General features: G+C 40.4%; 1 protein-coding gene across 8 annotated transcripts in view; it reads left to right on the top strand.

Annotated features, from left to right (window-relative positions):
* RPGRIP1L (RPGRIP1 like) overlaps positions 1–25,788 on the top strand; it is a 146,250-nt gene that overhangs the window by 69,878 nt on the left and 50,584 nt on the right. For 2 of the 8 annotated variants that reach the window (XM_067551131.1, XM_067551140.1), the window contains exons 16-20: positions 848–999; positions 5,826–6,198; positions 15,689–15,903; positions 18,430–18,513; positions 19,664–19,744. In XM_067551131.1, coding sequence (XP_067407232.1) covers positions 848–999; positions 5,826–6,198; positions 15,689–15,903; positions 18,430–18,513; positions 19,664–19,744 — 905 coding nt within the window. Of the gene's footprint in view, positions 1–847; positions 1,000–5,825; positions 6,199–6,755; positions 6,975–15,688; positions 15,904–18,429; positions 18,514–19,663; positions 19,804–22,946; positions 23,127–23,776; positions 24,261–25,788 lie in introns of those variants that run through there. The other 6 variants (XR_010920358.1, XR_010920359.1, XM_067551156.1 and 3 more) reach the window with 6 other exon arrangements.

Genomic DNA, 25,788 nt, shown 5'->3' with positions numbered 1-25,788 from the left:
AGCCTCATCAGTGTTGAGTAAAGCAGAACAGTTATCTCCTGTATCTTAAATACAACATTCCTGCTAATACACCCCAGAATGATATTACCTGTTTTCACAACTGCTTCACATGGTTGGCTCAGATTCAATTTGTGATCCACTATAACCCCCAGATCCATTTCTGCCGTACTATCACCTAGCCAGTTTTCCCCCTATTTTGTAGTTGTGCATTTCATTTTTCCTTCCTTAGTGTAGTACTTTGCACTTGTCTGTATTGAATTTCGTCTTGTTGATTTCAGACCAATTTTCCAATTTGTCAGGGGCATTTTGAATTCTAATCCTGATCTCTAAGGTGCTTGCAATCCCTCCCAGCTTGGTGTTATCTGCAAATATTGCAAGCACTTTCTCCACTCCATTATCCAAGTCGTTAATGAAAATATTGAATAGTACTGGATCCAGGACAGACATCTGCAAGACTCTGTTAGCTAACCCATATATATAACTATAACTAAAAACTATCATATGCATATACACATGATCGCTTGTTATTTGTTCTATGAAGGACCTTTGCCTTATTCAGTGCACAGGATGAACAAGAAGGAAAAAGGATGTTCTCTTTTATTTATATTTTTAAGGCACTGTACTTGTCTGCAGGAGAGCTGGGTTCTGTTCTTGGTTCTGCCATAGACTCCTGATGCAGTGCTGACAGACCATATACATATTCACAAAAGGGTAGAATTAATTTTGCACAGACAACCTTAATTCTGGCATTTCCTAACTTTTTAGTGTTTGGCTTTGTTACTGAAATGTTTATGTAATGAAGTTTTTGGTATGTAATATTACATATAATAAAATATGTATTCTATAGGAACTGGAGGAAATATCCCAAACTATGGCACAGTGGATTACTGGGTCAGGTTAAGAGTTCCTATGGATCAGGCTATCAGACTCTACAAAGAGCGGTCTAAAGCTCTGGGATACGTAACATCCAATTTAAAGGAACATGAAAAAACCCCACAGGTAAGCTAATTTATTTTTGGCATTCACATAGAGTAAGCTGTTCAAAATTGTTTCTTTCAGCTCAATAGCTTCCTTCTATTATATCAGCTTTTGCTGTGTATATAAACTCTTTTCATTGTTTTTTAGATCGTGAACAGAAAAGTGCTGTTTTTGATTTTACTAGTTGTGTGATATAGCATATGCTTGTGTTAGAGAATAGGTTTTAACCATCAATTATTAATTTTCACTAAAACTTCTTGATGTTGACTTCTTGGCCTGAAAGTAGTAAAATAATAATGAATAAACATTGTATTTAACTCTTCTGATTCTGAGATGCCAAATTTTCCCAACATATTGCTCTACTGCAATATGCATGAGTGCTAAGCCAGCCCAGTAGCTCAGCCCTCTTCTACATATGAAGAAGAACAGAAGAAATCTTAGGCTTTTTGATGTTTGGAGGGTGAGACTGTGTTTTATATTTCTCTGTCAGAAGAAAATGAGTGAGAAAGAAAAGTGGTCTGTCAAAAAGATTTCAGGAGTGAGCAAAAACTCAGCAAAAATAAGAGCTAAATTTTAAAAAAGTAAAGCACTTCCTGTGAAAGGTGGTTAAAAAACAAAACACATCTTTTCTCAAAAAAATTGATATAATTTTTTAAATCAAAGATAAACATTTAAATGAAAAATGTTATCAATATTTCAAACTTTGTCAATCAACTCAACTCCTCAACAGTACAGGCAGGAAAACCAGCTACTGAAAAAAAACACAAGCACCCTGAATTATAGCTTAGCTAGGAGGCTGGGGGTGAATTATTGGGTTTATATCTCCAACTGCCAGGGATACAAATGAATGTTGTAAACTGCACCCTGGTATTCCCAGCTGTACAGAAATTCACCATGACTTGCTTTTAATTTTCAAAGCAAGGTTAGTATTTCTACTGTTGATCATGATCTTAGAAGTTGCATAGCATCTTCTCCAATTTGCTAGAGAAGCATCATGAACTCTGAGACTGGTGGAGCTGATTACCCCTTCTGCACAGTTCAGTGTGTTATCACCTTACAAGTTTGGACCCATTATTATTTATTTTTATTGTATGTGTTATGCGTATTGCTCTACAAAAGATACAGAAAGGCCCAGTTCCAAAATGCTTACAAACTCAGACAACCTTTAAACTCAAAGGCCTATTTTCTTCCTCTTGAAATTACAAATGTTAATGAAAAATACAATAGTGCTATTGCAGAATCCTGCAGTCAGTCCTGATTTAAATAAGTTAATTTGGAATTCCATAGTGGAAATACAGGATTTCATGTTTGGTTATATCAGACTGACGTAGCACAAACAATTTAACACTGTACATTAAATCATTTTAACATATAGCTTTTCTTTGATAGTTTCATTTTAAAACATAAATTTACAGTAAAGATACTTAAAATATACTATACTAAAATAATAATTTTTACACTGAGCTGTTACTTTTTCCTTTTTATCTAACTAACTTTTTCATCTAGATGAATTCTAGTAATGTACTTTAACATATGACCATTTCTCATTCATCACATTTGTAAACAACAATCAGGGATTAAAAATGGGAAGTTCAGATGTGTTTGACATTGGCATAGGAAACAAAAAAGCTGTAGCTAAACAAAATGAAACACTTTAATGTGATAGTGTGTCAATTTTTGCTCTCAATTTGTTAGTGTAAATCTGGAGTGGCTTCAATGGAATTATTCCAGATTTACACCAGTGTAACCTGAGAAGCCAGTTTGATGCAGTAACTCTGTATTTAGGCAAGCATTTTCAAATTGCAATGCAAGCATTTTCAAATTGTAGTTGTCAAAAACAGTATTGCCATTTCGATCAGGCCACAATTTTATTATTAGATTTCTGGGAGTACTTTTGCAGATAAAGTGTACAGTGCAGGTAACCCCATATTCATTCAATAACTACCCAGGGGATTTTCACCTGCTCCCTTTCTTTTTCCTTCCAATTCCCCCAGCCAACCCACTGCTGGAACCTTAACCATAGGAAGATTAAGGTGGTCTATATGAAAGGTGGGTTGGCCCCCTGCCGTACCATTCATAAGAGCCCTCAACACTCCTCCCCCCCCCCCCCCCCAATTTCATTCCTTTAACCAACACGTCCTTTTAAAGTCCTTTACCAAGCCATTTATCTGTTCACTGTATGCCTTCCCTATGGAGTACCTGCACTGGACATCTGCCCAATAATTACATAATGAGTTGTGACGTGTAGCAGAACTCCCTTCACGCCTCACATTAACAAAGCCCTCCCTGAACCTGCTGTGGGGAAAGCGAAAAACCCCCCACTCTACCTAAGCAAAACTGGTAGTGAGGGAAAAATTCCTTCCCAGCCTCCTAAAAAGTGGCGACTAGTGCAATGCCCACAGCATGTCCTAACCAAACCTGGTATTTTGCCACCTAAAGGGGAGGGAGGGTGGATACTGCCTCGCCTGCTCCATGGAAAAGGGCTTCTCCCTCTAGGGCCAGCTGGACAACATCAATCCTCTTAAAGATGCAGTGTGGTCATTTAACTGATGAATTCTGGCAGTTTTTAAAACAAGCATTAGAAGCCGCATTTTGTTGGGAAATGGGATGGAAAGAAACCTTTCACACACCTGGCTGAAGCTGCTTTCAAAAACATTTCCTGTTATAACTTGAACACAGGTAATAATGTTATATGAAGAATCCTGTACATTCCGCACCTTCATAACTAGTTGTATTGTGCTCCAGAATCTAAGCTTTAATTTATTTTTTTTAAAATAATCTAATTCTTATGGTCATGAAGATATAGTGATCTTGAAAATGTGAATCAAATACAAATTGTTACAGTTTGTCCCCCTAAGTCTAGGAGTAGTCTGAAACAACAACTTTGGGAGGTGTGACTGTCCCATTCTCTCAGTTGATTAATCTGAAACCGTGTTCTGTAGGTTTCAGTGACAGCATTAACTGATCATTTTGCAGAAAGATTCAGCTAATGTGCTTTATCCCACAAAATCAAACTGCCACACATCTCCCCAGATGTCAAAAGCCGCAACTCAGCCAGAACTTCCACCCTCCCTCCAACAATTTCTCCAATGCAATTATGCACTGGCAGTACAAGTATCTGTGGCATATCAAAAACTAAAAATGTGGAGATAGGATAATGAATTTAATATCAAAATAAATAAGAGAAGAGTGAGTGAATGCCATTGGACTTTTCATTTTTGTATTTAATTAAAAATATCAATATTGAAATTATAATTGAGGCTGCTGAGGAATTCCTAGTCTACAAGGGTGCCACAGAGTACAGAGGTCTTGTGCAAAATTTCTGACCACCTCACCACAGAATACGAAATGTCTTGATGATTGTATTTAATAAATTAAGAGAATTCCATTGGCTGTACAGTAATATTGCACCAATATCAGTTGTAGTGTATTGCTATGCTTCAGAACATTTTATTATTGTTCTTCATATGCTGATATTTTAATTAAAAGCTTTGTATCATATGGTGGGAAATAACTGGTACAAATAAATCCCTAGTGTAACTTTAGAAAGACAGTAGGAATGAATTTAGATGATTAATTTAGATTATTGAAAAATGCATATACAAAGGAAGTTATAATTATAAAAATTATATCTAAACATTGAATAGGGATAGGAATAAGTCAAGGTAGAGATGCTTGACATTTGATCTCATAGTGTTAATAATACTAATATAATTTTATACCGGTTCTTGTCATTTGATTATTTGTAGAACAATGATAGTAGTAGTTTTTTAGAGTGACTCACATTGATAGAGCTGGGTGAATTTTTTTTTTTTGGCAAATAGTTTATTTGTCAGAAAAATGCTGTTTTGGTCATGCAGAAACTATTCCCTCATTTATGTCACATTCGAAGACTTAGTTTCAACCAAACAAAAAACTTACATTTTTGGGGACTGTTTTTTGGCCGGAGTCACAAAACAGCTTTAGGAGAAGGCAGCCTCCGGCCCAATGATTCATGCGCTCACTTGGCATAGCTATGAATTGCCACTGTGACTAATAATGAATAGTCATTGGACCAGGAAAAGAGGGTGAGAATGACTTAGGGCACTCTCCTACGATGTGGGAGACCTAAATTGATGTCCCTGCTTCAATGACTATTCAATTATTTTTAAAATGTGGAACAACTTCAACACGAAGATTGAGGCGTATCTATACTAGAATCTCTGATTCCCTAATTCACGGGGCACTCTCCTGCACTGTGGGAGACCTAAGTTCAAATCCTGCTCCACATCAGGTAGATGGGGAATTGAATCCATATGTCCCACAACATGTGAGTGCCCTAACCACTGAGTTAAAAGTTATAAGACTGCTGGTGCCGCATTCTCCTCTCACTATCTTGTGAATCTAGTCCCCTTTTGCTTTAAATGCCCAAAATCAAAACAAAAAATTTTGAGTTGGATCGAACAAAACATTTCATTCAACTCACTCAAATTTTATTTTGACTTTTTTCAATTCAGTGACATTTCAAAAGAATTTGTTTGGGTTCAACCCAAAATGAAACTGTTTTACAGTGTTTTTTTGTCAGTGAATTCAAAAATCCACTGTTTGCTCTGTTCTGACTGGCACATGGATCAAAAAGTTTTACAAGAAGAAAACAAATAAGTAGTAAATATGAAATAATTAATCTCTTCTTCCCCTATGCTCATAACCAAACTTATGGAAATGTGTTGTTCAAGTAAAACTTTGACACACTTAGTTAAACAGTAGTTTGGGTGTCGTTCAAGCAGGCAACTATTATGCTGTTTATATAGGTCTTCTTTATCAGCATAAGAATTCTAACAGGTTTTAATTAACATATGTTTTTTCAGTTGAAGCAGCCGATACTCGGAACTGCCCAAGTCAGCACTTCAGCAGATGGCAATCTAAATGAGCTTCATATTACAGTAAAATGTTGTAACAATCTACAGTCCCGAAAAAACCACCTTCAGCCAAATCCTTATGTTGTCTTCAAGTTCTTTGATTTTGCAGACCATGATACTCCCATCATACCTAGCAGCAACAGCCCACAATTTGACGATCACATGTGTTTTCCAGTGCCAATGAATGTGGATTTAGACCGATACTTAAAATCAGAATCCTTGATTTTTTATGTGTTTGATGATGGTGAAACAGAAGAAGGTGTTTATGTAGGGAAAGCCGTTGTTCCTCTTATCTCTTTAGCACATGACAGATATATCTCAGGTAAGAATTTGATTTTTTTTCCAAAGGTAACTAACTTTTCACCTGTTGTTTCATTATATATTTTATGTGCCTAATTCACCACTGTGTTTTCCAGTTTTACACCAACATGAATTGAAATTCTGATTTTGGGAATCTTTGCTTTGCATCTAATTACAACCAGAAAAGCAGAATGAGTCAAAGCTGGCTATCTGTAGGGTTGAATGCAAGGTTCAGCTTTTTGCACAAGTCTTCTTGGAATGATGGGGATAATTTTTATTTTTTTTAAACTTCCCCATGAGTAAAAAAAATAAAACCAACAGAAACTCAGTGGCAAAGTTCTCATTCAGCCTGCTCACAATGATGTCAGGTAGCACCTTTTTACCTTTTGAGCTTGTGTTCTTCTGCCCATGAATGGTCTTTTTATACCCTGTTTCAACTGTGACATTAATACTATATGATAATTAAGCCTGACTGGTATAAATCATCATTCATTAATAGTGACTGAGTTAATTGCTAAGACACCAGCTATATTTTCTTTCTTTATTAATATTTTTTTGTATTTGACCTTTTGATCATAGATTTGACTGTCAAATATCTATCCTGGTTGGCTGAATTGTCAGTCTGCTGTATTTCTCCGACACCACTACATCATGAGCATTTGTATTTAGTATGGTAATAGAACATTGTTAGTGCTAACATCATTTGGAAAGTGCTGAACTAAAAGTTAGATTCCCTACCTTGCTGTTTTGTTAAAATGTAACGGGGCCGCTGTAAAATACATAGAAAACAATTATGGATTAAATGAGTTTTCTTTGAAAAAAATCTTGGAAATCTTCCTCAATGCATCTGTGTGATTAAAAAAGTTCTCTGGATCTTTTGAAGATCTACTTTCATGACATTCTTTTAAATGCTCAGTGACAGTAATAACATTATAATAGAAAGCATTTTGTAGCTGTGTTTTCTCTCTCTTTTTCCAGTGATCTCTCTTCATTTTTCCAGTAACAGCATGCTAATTTCCTCCGTGGTTTCCTTCCATTCTTTGGCTTCATTTTTTCAGGATTTTCTTTAATCATTTTAACTGAAGTGCACTTATAAATAAATCAGAAAGTTAACATGAGAAACCCTTTGTCTTTTTCCACCCATAGAGAAAAGAAAACAGGAATGTGAACCTATACTGTGCAGGAGACAGATAGTAAATGAGAAAAAAAATCCACAAACTAATTTTAACATAAATGAACAAATATAAATATGACTTTTAGAGAGGAGAAAAAGTCTAAAGATGTATATAATGAGGCTTCATTTCAGGGAGGTAGAGCAATATTTTGCACATCTATAAAGATGTCTATTCTAAGACTATGTCCATATACTGTGTCAGCTGAGGCCATGGTCCTGCAATCAGATCCACATGGATGGACACTTCCTCTCATGTACATCTGACTGCAGGGTTTGGAGCATATAGCAGGAATAATATGGGAATATATTGAAATATTAAAATGCTGCCTATGGAGTTTTGAATTATCTAGTAAACCAAAAGCAAAGTGAAAGGTATTGCTACTTTTTTTTTTGTTTTGTTTTTAAAATAATGATGTCAAAGAAAAACTTTGAGCATATATGTTATTAATTTTATACCTAGCTGCATTTAATTGGTGCTGTAGTTTATGTCCTTTAGGCTGCCTGTTTATACATGTAGTTTATGTTTTTAGAAAACCTATTTATTTGGGATTTATACCCCAAATTTAGGTAATTATTGCACGTTAGTACACCACTGGAAGATAACTTAATGAAATAATTTGCAGAGATCCATACTGGGACTCTAAAAATGCAATTCTATTGTGGTCACGTGACTGAATTGAAGAGAAAATATATGTGGTGATTTGAGCTAGGGAAAAATGCTAGTGTGTATTTAAACTAGGAAAACATTTTCCAGGTCTGCTGGGCAGTGGAAACTCAGATCTGCTTAATAATCTTATTTTAAAATTCTTGTCCAATTTAACTATTTTATTAGTTATAATCTATGACTAAAGACAAATAGAAGCTGTTCTTTGAGTACTGTCCCTATGGATGCTCCACGTGTATTAGCGTCCCTCCGCCTCAGATCGGAGATTTTAGGTGGCTATGTCCAATTGGCCTACACATACAGTCTCCCTGTCGAATGCTCTGCCTCGTTGTTATATAGCGCTGTAAGGGCAAACTGCCCTCAGTTCCTTCTCAGCTGCCCTTGGCCTGAGACGAAGCCTTAGCAGAGCCCAAGGGCAGAGTTCTCTTAGCATTTTCTTACTTGTTTCCTTCAGTGTTAGACATAGTAATAGAACTTCCATTAGTTGTTATTACCTCCTTTTTCTTTTTGTCTAATTTTTTTTTTTAAATTCTTATTTTGCCTGTAGAATAATTAATGCTCTAGTATAAGTTAGTTTTCCTTCCTTTCGGGAAGTGAACCCTAAAAATGGTATGCCTGGCTCCCACGTTTAAACATTGCCTCTCCTGTTGAGAAGCCATTCCTGCTGCATTTGTTGCCTTGGAGAGTAACACGTGCCGCAGAAGTGCACATTTTGCCTCAAACTAAAATCAAGAGCTACAAAAAAATGTGAGCTTAAATTAAGACGGCTCGTGATAGAAAATTCACTCTGACCAGCCTCTGACCTGAGACCCCACTGTACAACAATCCCCAACGAGGCCGATCCCGTCAACATCGTTGGCTCAGCATTCTCTGGTGACTTCAAAGAGGAAATCCTTGGATTCCTCTTAAAAAAAAGTCTCAAAAAAGCAGGTCACAAGTCTCTTAAGTAGGGACTCAGTCAAGAAAAAGAGGTCTCTGCTACCTCAGTACCGATCCACCCACGACTAGGTACTCACGAGGCGGTAGGATCCTCAGGTACTGGTACTGCCAGTAAGTCCAAAAACTCTAAGGAGGCGGACTCGGGTAGATCATCACTGTTGGGGAAAAGGAGCAGCAAAGAACGATTCAGCTCCTATAAAGTGGCACTGACAGAATCTTATAGAGATTTGGTACCGAGTACTTCAGCCCCACAAAAGGCTAGGGCAACATCTGTTGGCCATTCATTGGAGCACAGAAGACCTCCAGTACTGCTGCCTTTCCACTTCAACAGCTCCTGCTCAACTGACCTCAGCGGTACCAATGCCTGTTCTGGTACCACAGGAATTTTGGGTCCCTAAATACTAGATGGTTTTGAAGACGCCTGAATCACCTTTGCTAGGTACTGACATGACCACACTACTGGTTATGCCCTGGTCCCCCAACTTATGTGTGGTACCAAGACAATCTCCTCTATCATCCACGACCGCTCCACCCCGTCAAGTGACGACGATGAGGATGATGGGAATGACCTATACTCAGTGTCCGTGCAAGGCTGTCCTTTACAACATCATGGATCTAGCTGTGTAGAAAACGGAGCACCTTAAACCTATCACCAGGGTAGAAGAGGCCTACCCAGTTAGTATGGACACCCGTGGGTGTTCCCCCCCCATGCCCTTTGCACCACCTCACTGGCCATACTGGGACCCAGGGGTGGCATATAGACATCTAGCGTCACCCAAAGGGATAAAGGAAGGTGATCTCCTTCAGCTTCATTAGTCAGACCTCCTGATCCTCATGAGGAGACCTTTGAGGAACAGGAAGAGAGACTAGACAAGGAGGATTCTCCTGTGACCAACATTTCCTCAACTTATCCTGATGAAGCTGTTATGCCTCCCCCACCAACTACAGCAGACAACTTCAAGCAGTTCCAAGACCTCTTTAAGAGAGTAGCAGGTTTGCTACAAATCCTGCTTTAAGAAGTCATAGAGTCACAGCATATACTGCTTGATATCTTGCAGACATTGTCATCAGCCCAAATTGCACTCCCCATCAGCAAGGCCTGGCTTGACCCAGCAAAAACTGTATGCAGACACCAACTACAATACCTCCTACACGCAAACAGGCAGACACAAAATATTATGTGCCCTCTAAAGACATGGACTTTTTATTTTTTTACTCATCCCCAATTTTTTTGGTTGTCAGTATTGTTAACAAAAAAGGCAGACAACACCATGTGACAAGGACTGGAAGTGACTGGATTTATTTGGATGTAAATCATATTCTTCAGCAACCCTACAATTTAGGATTGCTAATTACCAAGCCCTCATGGCAAAATACAAGTATACCAATTACTCTAAGTTAAATGCCTTTATTAAGCATCAAATAGAGCAATTTCAGGCAATTACTGCCGAGATTCAGCTCTTCATGAAGACTGCATTACTGGCTTCTGTGGACCCTAATGATACTGCTTCTCATTCTCTCTTGACAGCACTGATCATGAGGAGAACTTCTTGGCTTCACCTCTCTAGCTTCCCAAAAGAGGTGCAAGACATGTGGGAGGACTTCCCATTTGAGGGATCAAAATTATTTGCAGAAAGAACGGATGAATCCCTCCACACATGGAAAGATTCTAGGGCCACATTATATTCTCTGGGTATTTACACTCCTGCCCAAAAAAGGAGATATAGTAAGTACCAGACAACACAGAGATCCCGTCCTGCTCACTTTCCTCTTTCCCAGAGGTATAATGAATCCCAAAGAAAGAGACAGAGAATACAAAAACAGAGATCAACTGCCCCACAATCATCGACATCGCAATCTTCTACATCCAAACAACAGTCTTGCTGTGTTCCCCTGATTTCATTTGCTACAACAACCCAAACACCTCCACCGGTTTGGCAACCGCCTTACTCCTTTTCGTCAAAATTTGGAGCGTATAACCACAGACAAGTCGGTATTAGTGATCATTTCCAAAGGATATTCAGTCCACTTTACCTCCCTCCCCATCCTCTCCTCCCAATCCATTTTCAGGGACCTTTCTCACAAGCACCTTTTACGTGAGGAAACAAACCACCTCCTAAAACTAGATGCTATAGAACCAGTTCCCACCTGACATGCAGGGAAGGGTTTGTATTCCAAATTCTTCCAGATACAGAAAAAAAACTGCATTTGGAGACCCATTATGGATCCAAGGACATTCAACAGATTCGTAAAAATACAACACTTCAGAATGGTTACTTTGTTAGCAATAATCCCATCTTTGTACCAGGGGAACTGGTTTTTGGGTCTCAGCCTACAAAATGCCTACTTTCATATCACGATTCACCCATCCTACAGAAGGTTCCTGAAATTCATTCTGGGTCCAGATCACTTCCAATACAAGGTGCACCTATTCAGTCTATCATCTGCACTCAGGGTGTTCTTGAAGGTCCTTTTTTTGGTATCAAGGCATCATGATATTTCTATATCTAGAAAATTGCCTGCTGAAAGCACATTCCTTCACTAATGCCTTGAGGGACACACAAAAGATCTATTCCTGCAGCTGGGACTACAACTAATTACCGAAATGTTCGCTTTGGTGATTCAGTGGAGGCCAAAGTCTTCCTCCCATTGCACAGGTTGAACACCTTAGCCAGCTTAATCTAGACAGTTCAGGCCAGCTCTCAGGTCTCAGCCAGAACCTGTCTTCAACTACTAGGGCACATGGTGGCAGGCACCTTTGTCATAAATTATGCAAAACTCCATATGCATTGCCTTCAAGGGTAGCTGAGAACTTTATATATCCCAAGCAGACACAACTTAAAGAAACTTCAGTCGATGCCCTTGGGGGTCAAAAACTCAACTGGAGGACAGATCCTCAGAATGTCTGTGCGGGAGTCCCTTTCACTCAAGCACCCCCATTGCTGATAATGATGACAGACACATCCCTAATGGGATGGGGAGCCCACCTGGGCATCTACACCATTCAGGGCAGATGGTCCCCTCTCAAATCCACGCTGCATATCAACTTACTAGAGCTCAGAGCAGTCAGGAACACTGCTCAGACCCTACCACTCATCAAGAGCAAACATGTAAAGATTGTGACAGAAGACATTGCATGTATATTCTACATAAACGAGCAGGGAGGAGAAAGTTCACCTTTTCTGTGTGCTGAGGCAGTGAAGCTATGGCATTGGTGCATTAGTCTTCACATCAACATCTCCGCAACATACCTTCTGGCATCCAGAACGCTACAGGAGACATTTTCAACAGAAAATTTTCCCAAATCATAAATGGGAAATAGACACCATCATCCTTCACAACATATTCAAACGTTGGGGAATTCCAAAAATAGATCTTTTCACCACAGTCAAGAACAAGAAATGCTCCCAATTCTGCTTCAGGGCAGGTCTGGGCCACCATTCTCTCAGAGATGCTTTTCTCCTCAGATGGAACAGGCATCTTTTATATGCTTTTCCACAATTCTACTCATATCCAGGGTCATACTCAAGCTAAAGAAAGAAAGAGCAAAGTTATTCTTGTAGCTCCAACATGGCCAAGACAGATATTGTTCCCATACCTTTCTCAATTGGCGGTTTGTTTGCCAACCACTCTCCAACCCATTCTCCATGTCCTTTCTCAAGACACAGGCCAGATCCATCATCCCAATCTACAAATTCTAAAAGCATGGCTCCTCAATAGTTCCAAAACTTAGAAATGAACTGATGGTGAGGGTGTGAAGGAGGTATTGTTACATAGCAGGAAAATAACTATTCATCACACGTACATTCAAAAATGGAAGAAAGTCCAACTCTGGTGTGATGCAAGACAAGTTACCTGTACATCCTCTTCTTTACCAATTGTGCTAGACTGCATTCTAGATTTTAAAAAATTGGGGCTATCTCTAAGCTTGATAAAGGTACATCTTGCTGCCATCACTGCCTTCCATCAGAATGGTAATTCTGTGTTCGTTTATCCTACATTGAAAAGATTTCTTAAAGTATGAGTAACTTCTGCCCTGAAATCAGATTTCCTACACTAGCATGGGACCATAAAACCTTGTCTTAAACTGTCTTACAAGATTTCCCTTTGAACCTTTGGACACTTGCTCGCTTCTCCATCTCTCTGTGAAAACCACATTCCTAATGGCCATCACATCTGCTTGGAGAGTGGGAGAAATAGGGACCCTAATCACATACTCCCCTTTTACAGTTTTCTTCAAAGACTAGGTCACATTATGACAGCACCCCAAATTCCTACCAAAAATATCTTCAGCCTTTCACATGAATCAGCTTATCCACCTCCCAGTCTTCTTTCCCAAACCACACCAGGGTAAAAGGGAGGCAACACTACACACAGTCTATGTCAGGAGGTTGTTAACCTTCTATATGGAAAGGACCAAACCTTTCAGAAAATCTCCAAGATTATTCCTCTCCATCGCAGACAGAGATGACAGTAAGAGATCCCCAATCTCCAACCAAAGACTTTTTAGATGGATATCGGACTGAATTAACTACTGCTATCGTGCACATGACCTTCAACCTCCTTCCAGAGTTTGAACTCGCTCTACAAGATCTCTGTTTCCATAGCCTTCATCAATAACATTCCTATCATGGAAATATACAGAGCAGCAACTTGGGAATCTGCTCATACATTTGCTGATAATTATGCAATCACACGTGACTCATCATCTGATGCTATGTTTGGCTCGACTCTACTATTGTCAATATTGTACTCAACTCCAAAGTCCCACCCCTTCATCAAGGGTACTGCTGTAGAGGGACACTAGAAGAAGAAGAAGAGGTTACTCACCTTGTGCAGTAACTGCGGTTCGTTGAGATATGTGTCACAATCGGTGCTCCGCTACTCATTCTCCTCCCCTCTGCTTTGGACTTCTTATCAATGAGCTCTCTGGTGGAGAAGAAACTGCTATCTAAAATCTCCAATCTGAGGCTCAAGGATGTGAATACACCTACAATGGAGCACCTATAAGGGGACACATCTTGAAAAACCACAGTCCCTGCACAAGGTGAGTAACCTCTTCTTGCTTTGCCAGTCTTGATTTCTGGATTGGGCAAGGAAGGACCCCGAATATGGTATCAGAGCGATAACAACCTGTCCTCTTAAGGCTTGAAAAACCTACACGGTATCCATAGTGCATGTAAATCCATTATCCAGCCACAATGGAAGAAACATGGGAGGCAATGAATGAGGTTTAATTAGGCCACAACTTTATTCACTTAAAATACCTAGCAGTACCCAGCAATAAGTAGTATAGTGTAGGTTGTCATTGTTTCCTTAATTATTTCCACCATCTGTTACCTGGTCCCAGCCATCTCACAGCGGGAATCCCTTGGCCCTCTCCTTGTAAGAGGGCTAAGAGGTGTATAAAAGGAGGGTATTGGCTCCCTGCTGTATCGGACATAGGAGCCTTGAACCCCCATTTCCTCAGCTCCCTCAAGGGATGCTTTCACATGCTTTTCCAATCCATTTTATCCGATAACTATATCCCTTCCATAAGAAATACCTGCACTTAACTACTTCCTCTCTGCCTCCCCACCCCCCCAAATCTCTAGGTTTCCAGATATTCACTTTCTTCTTTAATATCAAACAAAAATATATTTGCTTCCCAATTGGATAGGTATACCCCATCCTCCCTGAATAACTTGGATGCCCAGTTAGATAACTCCAGGTGAGTAATTACCAATCTGCCCTTGGCCACATATGAATTTCACCACTTCCATATTCACTTACCCTCTAGCCTTTTAACCCACAGAGGCTTTATGGCTTTCTTCTGTACTCTCCAGTGCAACATTTCAGACCAAATAATCATCAACTCTCAGGAAAAAATCCTGGATCCACCCCAAATTCCATTTAGCTCTGATCATCAAATTAATCCCCTCACACATTCCTAAATCATTTTTACTGAAGTGAAAAAGTCACATCCAGTGCCCGTTCCCATGCTGCCAAAGAAGTGTACAAGGGGTATCAGCAGATCCCAAAGGACTCCCGTCCTTGATCCATTCCTTTGCTCCCTGTAGAGTGTCCTTCCATTCATGCTGACCCAAGGTTGCCTCACTATTGAGGCCCAGTATGTGAACCTGTGGGCCAAATGCACAATATTATGGATGCTCATCTGTCCCCAATTCCTTTGCCCAATCATATGATCGTGAAGGAAGGAATAAACATGAAGAGTTTAACATATAAACACTGAATTATCCTTCTTGACAGGGACCTCCAACTTATGTGCATTTGGATGACACCATTGATAGGCTTGATTTGTTGAGGTCCCATTTTAAGCTGAGCTGTTGATGTAACCAATACACTCTGAACAAATACAGTAGGGGAACTTCAACAATAGGCATTCTATTACATAGCCATGAACTGAAATTTCCTTTTCCAAAGTAACTCCCCATGAGGAAAGAGTGGCACCAACACTAAGCAAGTCTCTTCTCCTTTGACTGCTTTGCACTTTTTTCCCCTTCTTATAGTTATGGCCTTACCTCAAAACCCTTTGCTTTAAAATACTCTCCAGACTTGAAACTACAGGAGGCATTATTTTGCCTTTAAGTAATATTCTACAGCCTGTCTTGGATGAGGAAGTTCTCAAGAGACCTCAAGAAACTGAATGCTGTTCCTCTGTAATTCTTGCATTACATGCTGTTTCACTTTGCATGATAGCTATATAGCTAGATGGGTTTTACACTCTCCTTTCAGGTACATTTGAACTAACGGACTCTGAAGGACTTTCTTCTGGCACCATTAACATTGAACTAAAATGGAGGTTTGCCTATCTACCACCAAGTGGATCAGCAATGGCAGCAGACCTAGTGAGTTACATCCAAAATGAAAAATCTACAGCAACTAAATTACCAGAGAAGGAGGAAATGCAGACTCTAACCCTGACCCCTTCTTTTACTTCATCAATGTCAGTAAGTAATTTAACAAACTCAAAGAAATTAGAAATAGAAAAGAGCTATTACAGTAGGTCATCCAGTCCAACCCAGCCAAGTAGGCTTAATCCCTACAATACAGTGCATTTAATAGAGACAAATAGAAATACTTCATGCAACCACCATTTGGATTTCTGCTGGGAGAAAAAGTCATCTGTATGGTCACTTTTGAAGCTTTTAACACCTAGACAATTGTATAGGAGAGAAAAAGTAAACAATAACCTTTTTAGATAGAACCATTTTGTTGATATTTCAAATTATTTACCTTTTTGTTTTTTAAAATAAGTAAATTCAAAATCTTCAGTCAGATTTCACAGGGAAATATTTCAATATTGTTCATAATTAATTGTTCATAATTAATTATGAAAACACTGCTAGCTTCCACTGTGGTTCTGTCGCCTAGAAGTTCCCAGAAAAGGAACTGACACAAATACAAAAACAAAAGGCAGAAAAAACCCCACTCAGAAGCAGAATTATGAGGTGGTAGGCTGTGGCAGAACAGTCATGCCTGCTTCAGTTTTCCTCCTTCAACATCCACAGTAACTCCATGTCAGGCTTTCATGGCTTACTATTACTCCACATAGGGCCAGTTTGTTACAAAATAGTAAATAGTCCATAACAAAAATCCATAACATTGTCCATTTTCCCCAATGTATATAGTCCTTTAAATCCCACATCAACACAGCACATATCACTCTGCCATATCTTCCGCCACACTCTGTCTCTTCTTTAGTCTTTTCCTGTCCTATTACCAGGATAAAAATAATGAGAGTTCTGTAGCACTTTAAAGACTAACAAATTTAATTTTAGGAGGCATAAGCTTTCGTGGGCTTCAGCACACTTCCTCAGATGCAGTTAGTAGAAATAATACAGCAAATATTGACAACATATATAGGAGGCAACATATACATATCCAAAGGCATAGAAACAGTGGGGTAGGTGGATGAAAGCAGGGTACTTGAGGCCTAATGACAACCATTGAGTAGGAGGTGAGAATGGGTGATCAGAGCAAATTACTTCTTGTAATGAGAGAGCCATTCAAAATCCCTGTTTAAACCCAGTTTGAATGTGTCAAGTTTGCAGATAATTTCTAACTCAGCAGTTTCTCTTTGAAGTCTGTTTTTGAAGTTTTTTTGTAGAAGTATAGCAACTTTCAGGTCAGAGACAGAATGTCCTGGGAGATTGAAGTGTTCTCTGACTGGTTTATGGATGTTGTTATTTTTTATGTCTGATTTGTGTCCATTTATCCTATTGCGAAGTGGTAGTCCAGTTTGCCAATGTACATGGCAGAGGGGCATTGCTGGCACATGATGGCATATATAACATTAGTGGATGTGCGGGTGAATGAGCCCCTTATGGTGTGATTGATGTGGTTAGGACCAGTGATGCTGTCTCTAGAGTCAATGTGTGGGCAGAGCTGGCAATGGGGTTTGTTGCAGGGATAGGTTCCTGGATTGGACTTCTTGTAGGGTGTATGGTTGCTGGTGAGTATTTGCTTCAGGTTGGGGGGCTGTCTGTAAGCCAGGATGGGTCTGTCACCCACTGCCTGAGCGAGAGACGGATCATCTGCTAGGATAGGTTGTAGATCTTTCTCACCTCCTACTCAATGGTTGTCATTAGGCCTCAAGTACCCAGTTTTCGTCCACCTACCCCATTGTTGTCTATGCCTTTGGATATGTATATGTTGCCTCCTATATATGTTGCCAATATTTGCTGTATTATTTCTACCAATTGCATCTGAGGAAGTGTGCTGAAGCCCACGAAAGCTTATGCCTCCTAAAATTAAATTAGTTAGTCTTTAAAGTGCTACAGAACTTTCGTTGTTTTTGCTGTATACAGACTAACACGGCTACCCCTCTGGAACATTACCAGGATAGTCATCCCAGCCCTTGCAGCTAGAGTGCATCTTTGCTTTTCCCAGCAGGAAACCCCCCCAGTTGGTCTGCTGCAAGGGCAACCTCATCAGGGGGAGCATCCATCACTTCCTCTGTTCCATTAACTTCTTATATTCCAGACAGGCCAATAGGCAGGCCATTCAACTGTTCCCCTAGCTCCAGCTCTCCAGCATGGACTCATCAATGGGCTAATTCCTCCACTCTTTGCTTCAGCTCTCTGTCTCAGAGAGCCATCATACAACTCTCTCTGCTGCTCTCTGGCCTTCAGCTCTTTCCATGCTTTTGGTGCTGTCCGGCTGCCTGTGGTGGTCAGCTAGTAAACCCCTCTTGCTGTTCTCCTGCCTTCAGCCTTCCCCGAGGAACCACCTACAGCTTTCTCTAGGGACCTCCTGCAGTCTCCTGGTGTCTTGCAGTTCTCACATTCCCAGGCAACTCTCACCTGCCCTTTTCCTGACTGACTTCTCCACTCTCTATCTCTCCCCCATTTTTATGGCTGAGGTGCTAATTGGGAAGCAGTTCAAGAGTCATGGGTGCATTGGCCTCTTTGTTCTTAAAGGGCCAGTACCATACAGTGACAGACACCTTTTTTAATTATATTGATTTATCCTAGGCACCAAAGCCCAAACCAAGGCAGCGCACAGCTCTAACAGACAAGAAAGTGTCTTTTATGGATGTCAGCATACTACAGATTCCAGTGAGGTTTAAGTATTTTCCTTAAGTGTTTATGTATTGAAAAAGTACTCATGCAATAATTTAAATTAATTATAGTACTAATAGTTACTATTTAATCAGATGAAGCCAGTAGACTAAGATGGAGTATCTAACATCAATTGTGAAATGTCCTGAGATGAGTATTAAATGTAGTTTATTATTTGTTAATATGGTGTATTAATTATATTCAGGCTATATAGTTTCTTCTGTTTATAAATGCATTTGATAACCTTAATTAATCATATTAAAATAGTATCAGTGTTGATTTACATTTCTTCCTACTGTCAGTTAAATCTTAATCACAGTAAACTTTGTTTTGAACAGTCTTTAATACCAAAGAGTGTAAGTACAAAGTAAATCAGTCTATTGTAAGTTCAGCTTAGAAAATCAAATTCAGCACTGGTGGAATCAAACTTTTTAAAAAGTCTAAATCTGAAAAATGAAAGTAGGAAGTGTGTGTGTGTGTGTGTGTGTGTGTATTTATATAAAATATATAAGGCTTCCACTTAAATTTAACTTTAATCATGTTAAACTTATATAAACAATATAAAAATATTGTAGGATCAATTATTCACAAGTGCCTGTGACTCACCCCCATTTTTTCCCCCCACAAATATTTGAAGACACATTTATTGCCCTTTGGATGTCTGCCTACATGATTTGCAGGTACAATCCGATGCACAAGGTTGGGATTTTCAAAGGAGTTAGGTGCCCAAACCCCATTGAAATTCAGTAGGATTTGAGTGCTCAATTCCCTCCTTTGAATAGCTCAGCTTTGCTGTCCAAGTGACTAAAAATTGCTGGCAAAAGTACTATTAGTAGAAGTTTCCATTAACTTAAAAAAAAACCAAAACAGCATTTTATATGGATTACAGCCTAGACATTGCAGCATTCTACTAGTATAAGGGAATCAGAAATGCAAATGGGTTAGAAATAAACCTAAACCTTAGTAGTCTATTTACTTTGTCTGGTTACGGTGCAATCTGGTTCTTAGATATTCATGTGACCATTTTGACAATACAAATAATTGCAGCTGCAAAAAGGAGGCTTATTTGAAAGCTGGACAGACAGTCTGTCTTTTAGTTTTGTAATATCAGTTAAATATGTCTCCTTATTTTATGCCAATAATCCAGAGCTCTGTTGCTGATGAAAATGGTGAAGAAATGGCACAGAAAACTAAGGCTGATGCACCCACTGTTTCAAATGTTTCAGAGGTATGAGATGGTTCAAGTTTTATGATATCATACACCAATTTGCACTTGAATTCTGTTTGTATGTTGATAGCTGTAGCAGAAAATTCAATGTCAGATTTGTTTAGTCATTCGCTAAGGGTGAAACTATAATACAGTTACAATAAAACTGTAAAAGTGTAATACAATAAAACCCTGATTGTTTGGTAATTAGAATTTTAATTGGTTCTTTTGATGAATAACAGCAGTAGAAAAATTGACTGAGTGCTCAAGAATGAAGTTGGTATCAACATTATAATCCAAGTGTTGTGTGTTTCTCAACTGCTAAGTAACTAAAAAATCCAAGATAAAAATCTAAGAGAAAAAAATTAGTTGATTTGTCAGGCAGGTCAAATGAATGTTTTAGTAAATGGTTTTATACAGGCGTACAAGACATGTCATGTTATATATTAAAGAATCAAAAGTACAGTGCCAAGAAGGATTAGAGTTCATGGAAGGAACGTGCATAGTGCTTCCATTATGGGCTGCTGTCCGACTTACTTCTTCTTTTCATGGTATATAACGTTCCAAGAGTATATGCAGAGGAAATGGAAAGGAAAAAGACTCTAATAAATTTAGCAGGCTAAGCCTGGATCTGTATTTGTATGGAGGAAATTTCATTAAATGCATTGGAATATATGTGATTCAGTGGCTGACATTTCCTCTCAACCACTACTAAGCTGATAACATTCCTACATACTTGGATTAAACGCATCTCTTCCTTCCCTTTAAAGATTATCACTAGATAACAGCAAAAAATTACACCAATTTTGGAATATATGCTGAATACATAAAATACCAAGGGTTAGAAAAGTATTAAATATTGTGGAGGCGAGGGCCTAGCGGCCCAGAAACAGGACTGAAGGCCAGAGGGGAATGGCCATCTTGAGGGACAGAATTACCGTCGCCCACCACTAGAAGGGGGAAGTTCTGAGGGACAAGGGAGTACCCCCAGCCCACCACTAAAGGGAAGTGCTGGATCCACTAAGGTGGAGAAGGCACCCTGTCACATTATATAATTTACTTTAAACCTACCCTTTCTTTTCCTTTGTACCTCTTGAAATCATGGATGACTACCTCTTGGTTCATCTGTATGCTTTATTACACTAGTGAAGTCACATTTGCCATTGAACTGAACTGGAGAATTTACCCTTCTCTGAACCCCATGGGAAAATAAGGATAATTAAATAGTTTTGCAAATCCTGTGCCATTGAACTGAACTGGAGAATTTACCCTTCTCTGAATCCCATGGGAAAATAAGGATAATTAAATAGTTTTGAAAATTCATTTTTGGCACCTGACCTTCCTTCCCAGTCCAAGACATTTAGATTACACCTCCCTTACTGCCAATAATGGCTGTGGCAGAAACTTGTCAGCAGCTGTGCCCTGCCAGTGCTCCTAACAGCTTATCAGTCTGCTGAGCTAACCGAACAGTGCTTCAGTGCTCCTAACTTTACATTCCTATTCCTTATATGCAAATAAGCAAACTAATTCCGCCCATCCATCTGAGGGAAACGCATTTAAAGGGGTTTGATTCCCCTGGTCATGCTCTTTCTGTTTGTTCCTCATTCTCCCCTCAAGGCAGAGCAGGCCAAATAGAGTGAGCCAATCAGCAGAGACTTGTTCAATGGTGAAAGAGTTCACAGTGGCTTCTTAAAGTTCCTTTGTATTGCTGTAATAGTCTAGAGTGGAGGGACTCACCTGGCCCAAGAATAGAATGGTTATGGGAAGTCCTGGAGTCTCATGTCTCCACTATTTGTAGGAAGAGAGGTGCAGCTCAAATGTCTGACTGGAGAGAGAAATTAGACCCAGGAAGAAAATGAACTGGTAACAAGCTTTCCATTACTGGACTTCCTATAGACCAGATACTTACTCCAGCAGATTTAGTGAATGTACTATTCCTGATTTAGAACATATTGAAACAGGTAACATGATCTGTGATTTCAGTGGATCTGAAAGGGGGAAAAGAGAAGCTTAGAGTATATTATAAACTAAAGGTTTCTCTTACCCTAGATTTTTGAGGTGTTAAATATATAATTTCTAAACTGGCTCTTTTTTTAGTGCTATTTTCATTTCACATTTGAAACTCTCACAAAGACATTGCATAAAGGCTAATCAAAGTTATAAAAATACCATCTGAAGAATAAGGTGTTTTAACAATAATTTTTCTTGAAATAAATGGTTTAAAATACAAGGTAAATGTTTTGAAACCATCAGAGGCTGTATTTATGTTGACAGGTGCTGAGAAATTTTATGAAATTATGTCTTTAGAAAATGTAAATTGTTATAAATTTGTCCCTTTTTACTCTGTCAAATATTTATTATTGCAATTGATAATTGAGGTACTTTTCATTGCTATTTACTACACTGTTGAAGCCATATAGTTGCTAGCAGTGATAAAATATATAGAATCATAGGACTGGAAGGGACCTCGAGAGGTCATCTAGACCTGGTCTACACTGGCGACTTAGGTCGACGTAAAGTCACTTAAGTCGACTTAATTACACCTGCATCTACACTAGGACCACTCTTAATTTGAATTAAGGTGTCTGTAAAATCAACTTAATAAGACCACCTCTGCAAGTGGCGTAGCGCCTAATTTGAATTTGTTAAGTCGATTTAGTGTCAGTGTAGACGCAAAGGAACTTAATTTGAATTAATTGACCTCCGGAATGTATCCCACAATGCCCTGTTTTGACCGCTCTGGACAGTCACGCTGTGCTGCTCAGTGGTCACACTAGCAGGAACAATCCCCTCCCTCAGGCCCCGGGAAGATTTGAATTTTCATTTCCTGTGCAGCCAGCATGGAGAGAACTTTGCCACTGTCTAGTCTCTGCATGGCTACTGCAAAGCCCAAACGTACTCCAGCATGGAGTTGACCAGAGGTCTTAGACCTCATCAGGCTGTGGGGCGAGGAGAGCATTCTGGTTCAGCTCAAAGCCAGCAAAAGGAATCTTGACATTTAAGGGAAGGTATCCCAGGGCATGCTGGAGAAGGGACACCAGAGGGACGCTCAGCAGTGCCACGTGAAGATAAAGGAGCTGCGCCAGTCATATCAGAAAGTCAGGGAAGCTAACAGCTGTTCTGGCTCATCGCCCAAAAGATGCAGGTTCTATGATGAGGTGCATGCAATTCTAGGTGGGGATCCCACCACGGTGCTTCCCCACAGCATCAATACCTCTGCTAGATCACAGTCCATGATCAACGATGAGGACTCCGTGGACAAGGAGGGAGGAGGAAGCTGAGGAGAGCAAGGTGCAGGAGAGCGGGGTGCCCGTTCTCCCCGAAAATCAGGACTTATTCCTGACCCCCGAGCAGTCCACCAGCACACTGGACAACACAGATGATCCTGGGGAAGGCACATCTGGTGAGCTTTCTTATTAGCATTTCTGTCCTTGTACATTGGGGGGGGGAGGCACGAAGGGGATCTCAGGCATTTCGGTGAATCATCTGGGGGGTTACCCAGGGATCAGTTTTTTTTACGTGATGAGAAATGCTACGTTTGTCATCAGTTGATATCTCATATAACATTTAATATATGTAATCTGTTATCCCTCGAAAAACTTTTCAGGGGAGGGCTGCCTTGTTCCTCCCTCCACAGTAGGATTCTTTGCTGCAATCAAGGTAGCCAGCAACATGGCGGAACACTGCTGGTACCCTGCTGTGTCCAGCAAATCTGTGTTTTAAGCATAGCCTCCGCCCTCTTCCCCCACGGTATTCGCAGTTCCTCTCTGTCTTGGTTTAAAATACAAGCAGAGATTTCCCCCCACCACCACATCGTTCCTCTCTGTAAGGGTTTGCAGTACAAGCAGAGATTTCACCACCACTACCACGCCGCCGGCCCTAGTTCCTCTCTGTAGGGGTTTAAAATACAAGCAGAGAGGGGAAATCCTTTGCTACATTGTATCATGGGATCATTTTATATATATATATATATATATATATATTGTTACATTTGTATCATTTTCTTCACTATGCTAACTGTGGTTACCTTGTTACTTTTCTTTCATTCTGTAGACACCTTGGCACTGGACCGACTCTTAAGAAATGCTGCGGACAGACTGTCTCAGATTAGGAAGAAGGAAGAAAAGAAGCAGAGACGACATGTTTGCAGAGCTCATGAATGCCTCAGCAGCCGGAGAGACAGAGCAAAGAGCATGGAGGCTGACCTTGTCACAGGACAGGGACAGGGAGAGTCGGCAAGAAATGATGGAGCATGATCGCAGCACCACGCAGGAAATGCTGCAAATCATGCGGGACCAGGCAGACATGCTCTGGCAGCTTGTGGAGCTTCAGGAGGAGTGGAGGCAGGACAGAGTCCTGCTGCAGCCCCTTCATAATGCTCCTCAACCGAGGGCTTTGGTGCCTTCCCTCTCCTCTACCCCCAAGAGGTCTCGGAGGAGATTGTCCAGGATGCAGTACGTGATTCTCTTCCACGTGGAGGCGAGCAGAAAGCAGCGGCGGCCATGCTGATAGCTAGCCAGCAAGCTACCACCCCACCCCTTGATACTGTGAATGGACACTCCCCTCCTTTCCCCATGACTTGAATGTTCAGAAATAAAGTTTTGCATCTCTTCAACACATTTCTTTATTAAATCATATCTTGTTTAGAAGGGATTTGGTGGGCACAGATATCGTTGGGGGGGGTGGGCTACACCAAAGGCAAACAACATACAGGAACAGAAATCAGTCCTGCATCTCATTGCAGAACCTGGTTTTCAAAGCTTCCCTAATGCAAAGTGCTCCGCGGTTAGCTCTCAGCGTAGTGCTGGCATCTGACTGCTCATAATTGGCGGCCAGTCTTTCTGCCTCCACAGCCCAACCTGGGAGATCCTTTCCTCCTTCACTTCACACACATTATGAAGAACACAGCAAGTAGATATCACAGAAGGGAGGTACTTCTCACTCATATCCAGCCCAGTTAGGAGACTCCTCCATCTGCCCTTTAAACGCCCAAAGGCACATTCTACAACCATTCTGCAACTGCTTAACCTCTTATTAAAACACTCCTTGTCACTGTCAATGTGACTGGTGTACGGCTTCATTAGCCAAGGGAGCAAGAGGTAAGCAGGATCCCCCAGGATCACTATGTGCATTTCCACACCCCCAATGTTAATTTTTTAGTCGGTGAATAAAGTGCCCGCCTGCATCTCAGAGAACAGCCCCAAGTTACGAAATACACGAGCGTCATGCACCTTCCCAGACCACCCCACATAGATGTCTGTGAAATGACCCCTGTGATCCATAAGCCCCTGCAGGACCATGGGAAAGTACCCCTTGCGATTTATGTACTCGTTTGTTAGGAGTGCAGGCGCTAAGATGGGTGCGTCCCATCAATGCCACCCCCCCCCCACAGTTTGGGAAGCCGATCGTGGCAAATCCCTCCAGTACGTCCTGCACATTTCCCGAAGTCACTAGCCTTTGTAGCAGAAGCCTATTTGTGGCACTGCACACTTGATTCACGACTATGCCCACTGTAGATTTACCGACTCCAAATTGATTCCCAACCGAGCAGTAACAGTCGGAGGTTGCCAGCTTCCAGAGAGCGATGGTGACTCTCTTTTCCACCGTCATAACTTGTCTCAAGCGAATGTTCACACGCATCAGGGACGGTGCCAGCTCCGAGCACAGTTTGAGGAAAGTTGCCTTTTGCATACAAAAGTTTTGCAGCCACTGATCATCATCCCACAGCTGCATAATGATGTGGTCCCACCAGTCTGTGCTTGTTTCTCTGTACCAGAACCTGCGCTCCACGGACTGTAGATGATATGTTACAGCCTGCAGCAATCAGGAATTGTTCTGCTCGATGGCTTGTAGCAGGGCAGCCTTGGTGGCATCAGTGTTGTCTCTGCTTCGCCTTCTGGCTCTATTTCTAAAATAAGCGATGATAAGCTGCGATGTGTTTGTCATGCTCACAATTATAGTGCAGAGTTGAGCTGCCCCCATGTCTCTGCAGCAATGGCAATCGTGGGGAGTAAAAAACCAACGCGAAAATAGTTTTCCTGTTTGTTTGGGGGCGGGGAGAAAGG

This window comes from Emydura macquarii, unplaced genomic scaffold (assembly GCF_026122565.2).
Source record: "Emydura macquarii macquarii isolate MOO-44397 ecotype Brisbane River unplaced genomic scaffold, CSIRO-AGI_Emac_v2 contig_295, whole genome shotgun sequence".
Taxonomy (NCBI): Eukaryota; Metazoa; Chordata; order Testudines; family Chelidae; genus Emydura; species Emydura macquarii.
The sequence above is the reverse complement of the archived record's forward strand: the minus strand, read 5'-3'. Positions and strand labels throughout refer to the sequence as shown.